Source organism: Epinephelus moara, chromosome 23 (assembly GCF_006386435.1).
Source record: "Epinephelus moara isolate mb chromosome 23, YSFRI_EMoa_1.0, whole genome shotgun sequence".
In the NCBI taxonomy this organism is placed as follows: Eukaryota; Metazoa; Chordata; class Actinopteri; order Perciformes; family Serranidae; genus Epinephelus; species Epinephelus moara.
The window spans coordinates 34,260,449-34,267,649 of record NC_065528.1 but is presented as its reverse complement, the minus strand read 5'-3'; the positions used below and the strand labels follow the sequence as shown (position 1 = coordinate 34,267,649).

The 7,201-nt window shown below is 41.0% G+C and overlaps 2 protein-coding genes across 2 annotated transcripts in view; one reads left to right on the top strand and one right to left on the bottom strand.

Annotated features, from left to right (window-relative positions):
* opn1sw1 (opsin 1 (cone pigments), short-wave-sensitive 1) overlaps nt 1-2,974 on the bottom strand; it is a 5,572-nt gene extending 2,598 nt beyond the window's left edge. Inside the window, exons 1-4 of the mRNA XM_050036791.1 lie at nt 2,615-2,974; nt 1,763-1,931; nt 1,526-1,691; nt 1,129-1,368 (exon numbers count right to left, since the gene is read on the bottom strand). Of these exons, the coding sequence (XP_049892748.1) occupies nt 1,129-1,368; nt 1,526-1,691; nt 1,763-1,931; nt 2,615-2,954 (915 nt within the window). The 5' untranslated portion in view covers nt 2,955-2,974. The remainder of the gene's footprint in view (nt 1-1,128; nt 1,369-1,525; nt 1,692-1,762; nt 1,932-2,614) is intronic.
* A 3,352-nt stretch (nt 2,975-6,326) lies between these two features.
* The window catches only part of tnpo3 (transportin 3), a 36,533-nt gene continuing 35,658 nt past the window's right edge, over nt 6,327-7,201 (top strand). Inside the window, exon 1 of the mRNA XM_050036481.1 lies at nt 6,327-6,571. Within this exon, the coding sequence (XP_049892438.1) occupies nt 6,452-6,571 (120 nt within the window). The 5' untranslated portion in view covers nt 6,327-6,451. The remainder of the gene's footprint in view (nt 6,572-7,201) is intronic.

The window sequence follows — 7,201 nt, the reverse complement described above, 5'->3', positions numbered from 1 at the left end:
ATAATTATAAGGCTACGAAAACCAAACGAATTTTATTTTATAGCGATTATACACTTGTATAAACATATTAATGGGTAGAATATTCAGATTCAGATTTAGATTGACAATAAACCATGCCAAATATTACACACTGGCCCTTTAAAAGGGACACACGCCCACAAGCTAGTGATGGTGAGATGAAGCCTCATGAAGCATTGAAGCTTTCCAGCAAATTGGTTCAGAAAAGGGTTCATTTCTTGAGGCTTCATGTGCACACCAAACCACCTGCTGGCCAAAGTGTGTAAAACAGGCAGCTGTGACCTTAACCATGTAATCTGTGATACACAGTATTTTGTGTCAGTAATGGGTGTTGGGAATAACTATTAATAATAATAATGATAATAATAATAATATTATAACTTTCTTTTTATCAATATAGTGTATTTTCTAGTGAGTATATTTGACTATACTGTATCAAATACATCTACAATAAACTGTTATTGTTTTGTGAATGCATCCTGTGTGTGTAAACCAATCATTTGGCTAAAAATTGTATTGTGGTGTAGTGTCATATAATATAATAATGGCAAAAGGGGTAATAATCGTGTTCTGTGTCACTTCTGTGCAAACCTCACACCAAGATCTGAACCGCTTCCCGAACCAGTCACATGGTACAGCCTGGCAGCGAGGCTTCGGACGTCATCAATGACGTCACTTGTCTGAAACAATACAAGCCTCGATACGCGCATCGCGGAAACACTTCCTGGATTACTCGACGCACGCTTCGAAGCATCGGCACAGCACGTAATATCACTACCACAAGCCATTTAACGCTGAGGACGGCTATGAGCTGAAACGCATCCGTTCGCCTGCTGCTGTGCAGTCCTCTATATTAAAAAGTATTATACTTATTAGTGAGTGCTGTCGGGTTCTTCTGCTTTGCCGTAATATTTTGGACCGGCACCCAATTACACTTTGAGACTTTTGAGTGAGCAAGCCAAGTTTGCTGAAGACTTATCTCCATACACAACAGTACTAGCCAGCCGGCAGTGACCTCCCCAAGATGGCAGCGACGTTGACGCATCGCTGAAACGGGCCGAAGCCATCAACAAGGTGTCTGCTGTATATGATACCTATGCATCAACTCACTTGTTTGTTCATGAAGGAATAGATCAGAGGGTTATAGACACACGAGCTCTTGGAGAAAAAGGCCGGTATGGTGACGAGTCGATAATCTTTGTTTTCATCTGAAGAGTAGGCGAAGTACAGAGCGGCGAGGGCGTACGGACCGTAACACGTGACGAAGGATCCCACCATGACGATGATCATCCTCGATACTTCCTTCTCCGCCTTCTGAGTGGAGACTGACTCTGTCTGCTGGGCTGCTACCTGAACACAAGACAGAAGACCAGACCCTTAAACCAGGACCTTAAACCAGACCCTTAAACCAGGACCATGAACCAGGACCTTAAACCAGGACCATTCACTAGAACCTTAAACAATGTTCGGTAAAATTATGGATCAGATTTGTTGGGGTCAAACTCACCGCCCTCAGAGCGCCCAGTAACTGAGAGTAGGAGAAGATTATGATGGCGAGCGGAGCGATGAAGCAGGTCACCATCAGGAAGTTCGTGTAGCTGCTGCAGTTGAACTCCTCGTTGTGAGTGTACCAGTCGGGTCCGCAGGAGCAGCCCAGACCCTCCGGGATGTACCTGAGGACATGTTGTGTTTAAAACAACAGGTGAACTCTGTAAAGGGCAGCACCTACAGGTGTGTCATCTACCTGCTCCACCCAAAGAAAGGTGGGATGGCACAGCCGACCCCCATGAACCAGGTAAAGGCGACAGCAGCCAGAGCGTGGTCACTGCCGAACTTAAAGGCTCCAAATGGTTTACAGATGACCAGGTACCTCTCAAAGGACAAGACAGCCAGAGACCAGGCCGTCACCAGACCTGAGGACAACAGAGGGAACAGAGAGGACAGAGCGGACAGAGAGGACAGAGAAGACAGTGGAGACAGAGCGGACGGAGGGGACAGAGAGGACAGAGGAGACAGAGGGAAGAGAGGAGACAGAGAGGACAGAGGGGACAGAGAGAACAGAGGGGACAGAGAGAAAAGAGGGGACAGAGAGGACAGAGCGAACAGAGGGGACGGAGGGGACAGAGAGGACAGAGGAGACAGAGGGGAGAGAGGAGACAGAGAGGACAGAGGGGACAGAGGACAGAGACATTACATCATTATAAAATGTCTCCACACAGATTTTATTTTGGCAGTGGGCGGGGCTTGGTGTTCAGTGTAACTGAATCCAACATGGCCGCCGCTTCACTAACATGTTACAGGTAGAAACAAGTCTGAGGACAGAAAACGACGCAGTGACAGAATCTTGGGTCAAATCTGATCAGCTTCGTTTGACAGCGGTAGAGACTGACGTGACCGGCAGCTGCGTCAGAGACTCCTTGGCTCTGATTGGTTGAGCCGTGGCAGGTTCCAATGAATCACAGACAATAACATGAGGATGGACAGACTGTCTGTCTCCTGCTGTCCCGTGTGGACGCAGAGACAGTTTCAGTAGACGTAACCACCTGAAGCTTAACGACATGTCTTCTGTGGTTCAGTCAGAGCTGATGTCTTTTACCTGCTATGGAGCCCATGGCTGACTCCAGAGCGCACATGGTGTGACCGAGGAAGAAGTATCCCTTCATGGTGGAGACGAACACCTGACTGACGGAGAAGGTGACAAAGATGAATCCTGCGATAGAGATGTTGACCAGGATGTAGTTCAGAGGGACTCGCAGCTTCTTGTACTTGAGCGTCACGAAGAGGACGATGAAGTTTAGAGGAGTTCCAGCGAACAGGACGAAGCCCATGAAGAGGGTCTGCAGGTGAAACACCCACTGAGGGGCCAGGTAATACTGCGGCCCCTCGAAGGGACTGACCTTAGAGATGTTCTCGTACAGGTGGAAGTGCTTCCCCATGATGACCCTGAGCTTTCTACCACACCTGACGACCTCATCCTCTTTATATATATGCTCATAAACCACTTACTGTGAACCCTAACCCCGCTTTAATTTTCCTAAAGTATTAACATCCTCAAATGGTTCTGCACGACACGTTAATCTGCTTACTGACGAGGTCTAACGCCAAACAGGCTGAAATCAGACAGAGCGAGGAGCCGCCCCACGTTCATCAGGGTTAATAACATAATAGTTAAAGTTTAAAATACACAAAAGAGTTTATGTTCAAGAAATTACATGTTGAAACAGTTTATGTTAAAGAAATTACATATTGAAACAGTTTATGTTAAAGAAATTACACGTTGAAACAGTTTATATTAAAGAAATTACATGTTGAAACAGTTTATGTTAAAGAAATTACAGATTGATGTTTATGACAGTATGTGTGTATATATATATGTTGGTGTTTATGATGATGATGATGATGATGATGATGGTGTTTATGATGATGATGGGGTTCATGATGATGGTGTTTATGATGATGATGGTGTTTAAGATGATGATGATTGTGTTTAGATTAGATTAGATTAGATGTAACTTTATTAATCCCTTGGGAACACTTCCTCAGGGAAATGTTTATGATGATGATGGTGTTCATGATGATGATGATGATGATGATGATGATGGTCTGCAGCAGCAGGTGGTCTATCTGTTAAAATCCAATAAGAACCTTTACGTTTTCAATCCGTATGACCTCACGTCTAATCCGGATGTTTGAGATTTACCTGAGCAGGTCGTCGTCTTCGATCCTCCAAATCCTCCAAACGTCCTCAGATCATCAGATTAGAGACAGAAAGACCAGTAAACTGGTTTAAACTGGTTTAACTGGTTAATCTGGGGAGCAACATAAAGACATCAGTTTCTGCCTCCGCTCCTCATCCTCACTCCTCATCTTAACTTCATCTTCCCTTCATCCTAACTTCATCATCTTTACAGCCTGGAGAAAAGACTCAGAAACACCCCTCATCTCTTCATCACTACATCGTCCCACCTTCAGAGGACGAAGAGTCACATCAACAAAGGTGTGTTTTTGATTTCCAGTCATTGTGTTAGTTTGACTTCACATGTTTTAATCAGATACAGAGACTTCCTCCTTATGTCGAGTCGTCAGGTCTTCGAGTTGCTGAGTCATCATTTGTGTCAGTTGTTTGTTGTCACGTTTGTTTTGAACTCAGTTCCTGTCCATCTGACTCTGAGTAGATGAAGTTCACCTACAGAGCTGAGGTCGTATCATGACCAGACTGAGAGTTTCAGATGAAGTATGGGTATGATACGACCTCAGTTAGGAGGTGATTTACCGCCATTGCCGGCATCAGCGTCATGACATCATCTCTCAGTACACTGTGAGAATTTAAACAGGGTGTTTAAATCATGATGTGAAGCTGTGAGTGAGTTCATCAACCAGCATGCGGAGAATGACGAGGAACATTTTCAGTTTGAATTCACTCAGTATTCACAACTTTATACACAAAGCACCTGGAGGAAACCCACGCTGACACAGGGAGAACATGTCAGAGCACCTGGAGGAAACCCACGCTGACACAGGGAGAACGTCAACTCCGCACAGAAGGACTCCCCCACCCTGGGTTCAAACCAGGAACCCTCTGTGAGGCGACAACGCTAAGATTTTTAAATAAAGTTTGTGTCTGTTTATTTAAAACCTTTAATTTAATCTGACCGTGTTTATAAACAGACACAAAACTTTATTTAAAACCTTTAATTTAGTCTGACCGTGTTCATAAACAGACACAAAACTTTATTTAAAACCTTTAATTTAGTCTGACCGTGTTTATAAAGTTTTGTGTCTGTTTATAAACACGGTCAGTTTAAATTAAAGGTTTTAAATAAAGTTTTGTGTCTGTTTATAAACACGGTCAGTTTAAATTAAAGGTTTTAAATAAAGTTTTTTGTCTGTTTATAAACACGGTCAGTTTAAATTTAAGTTTTTAAATAAAGTTTTGTGTCTGTTTAAAAACACAGATTAAATTTAAGTTTTTAAATAAAGTTTTGTGTCTTTATAAACGGTCAGTTTAAATTAAAGGTTTTAAATAAAGTTTTGTGTCTGTTTATGAACACGGTCAGATTAAATTAAAGTTTTTAAATAAAGTTTTGGGTCTGTTTATAAACACGGTCAGTTTAAATTAAAGGTTTTAAATAAAGTTTTGTGTCTGTTTATAAACACGGTCAGTTTAAATTAAAGGTTTTTAAATAAAGTTTTGTGTCTGTTTATAAACACGGTCAGATTAAATTTAAGTTTTTAAATAAAGTTTTGTGTCTTTATAAACGGTCAGATTAAATTAAAAGCTTTAAATAAAGTTTTGTGTCTGTTTATAAACACGGCCAGTTTAAATTAAAGGTTTTAAATAAAGTTTTTAGTCTGTTTATAAACAGGGTCAGATTAAAATAAAGGTGTTAAATAAAGTTTTGTGTCTGTTTATAAACACGGTCAGTTTAAATTAAAGTTTTTAAATAAAGTTTTGTGTCTGTTTATAAACACGGTCAGATTAAATTTAAGTTTTAAATAAAGTTTTGTGTCTGTTTATAAACATGGTCAGTTTAAATTAAAGTTTTTAAATAAAGTTTTGTGTCTGTTTATAAACATGGTCAGATTAAATTAAAGGTTTTAAATAAAGTTTTGTGTCTGTTTATAAACACGGTCAGTTTAAATTAAAGGTTTTAAATAAAGTTTTGTGTCTGTTTATAAACATGGTCAGATTAAATTTAAGTTTTTAAATAAAGTTTTGTGTCTGTTGATAAACACGGTCAGATTAAATTTAAGTTTTTAAATAAAGGTTTGTGTCTTTATAAACAGTCAGATTAAATTAAAGGTTTTTAAATAAAGTTTTGTGTCTGTTTATAAACACGGTCAGATTAAATTTAAGTTTTTAAATAAAGTTTTGTGTCTGTTTATAAACGGTCAGATTAAATTAAAAGTTTTAAATAAAGTTTTGTGTCTGTTTATAAACACGGTCAGATTAAATTTAAGTTTTTAAATAAAGTTTTGTGTCTTTTTATAAACGGTCAGATTAAATTAAAAGTTTTAAATAAAGTTTTGTGTCTGTTTATAAACACAGGCAGATTTAATTAGAGGTTTTAAATAAAGTTTTGTGTCTGTTTATAAACACGGTCAGTTTAAATTAAAGGTTTTAAATAAAGTTTTGTGTCTGTTGATAACCACAGTCAGATTAAATTAAAAGTTTTAAATAACGTTTTGTCTTTATCTATAAACACAGAATGAATTGAAGGTTTTTTAAATAAAGTTTTTTTGAATGGGGATCTGTGTGCGGTGTCGTCCCATCCTGACAGAGCGGAACTAATGTTTGTGCCCGTGTTTCCGGTCGGCAGAGGGAACTCTGTGCGAGATGGCGGTCGACACACAGACCGTGTAGGACTCTGTCAGCTCCGCCGTGCTGCCCGTGAACTTTCTGCCTTATCTCATCCCTGATTCGGACCGAGCCATGGAGGGGGGCAAACCGAACCTGGCCCTGGTCTACCAGGCGGTCCAGGCGCTGTACCACGACCCGGACCCGTCCGGGAAGGAGCGAGCCTCGGTGTGGCTCGGAGAGCTCCAGAGATCGGTAAGAAAATGGGAGAGGCCGTGCCGGGGGAGCGGGGGAGGCGGTTAGGGGGACGGAGGGGTGTGTGTGGTTGGAAGTTAATGTACCTGCGTGGACCGGGTTTTAATGTTTTACCTGTTTAATAAAGGACAGGTGAGCCTAACTGCGCAGGCTCAGAGGAACCGGAGGTTTACGTTAGCATGGTAGCTAAGCTAGGCTAGCTAAATGAATGGATGAAAACACAAACTGTAAATAGGTGTGTGTGTGTGTGACGTCATGATTAATGAGTTCACCATGAAGTCAGAGGATTTAATGCTGTGACGTTTGTCAGTGTTTCATCAGACGGAGAATGTGAATGTTTTTAATTCTCAGAGGAGTTCAACAGGCCCGGGTTGCTAGCTCTCTTAGCATGTAGCATGGCTAATGTTTCCGACTCCATGAGACAAACACACAGCTAAAGTTAGTCTGTCTCTCGTTAACAGACATGTGATCTCTCAACCAAACTCTGTTCATAAATCTATCAGTTATTGGTTATCTGCTGTCAGAGACAACATGATGCTAACATGAATCATCACACAGCTAAAGTTAGTCTGTAGTTACCAGACAGGTTAGCTCAGCTATAGACGGTCTGCTGTCAGAGACAACATGATG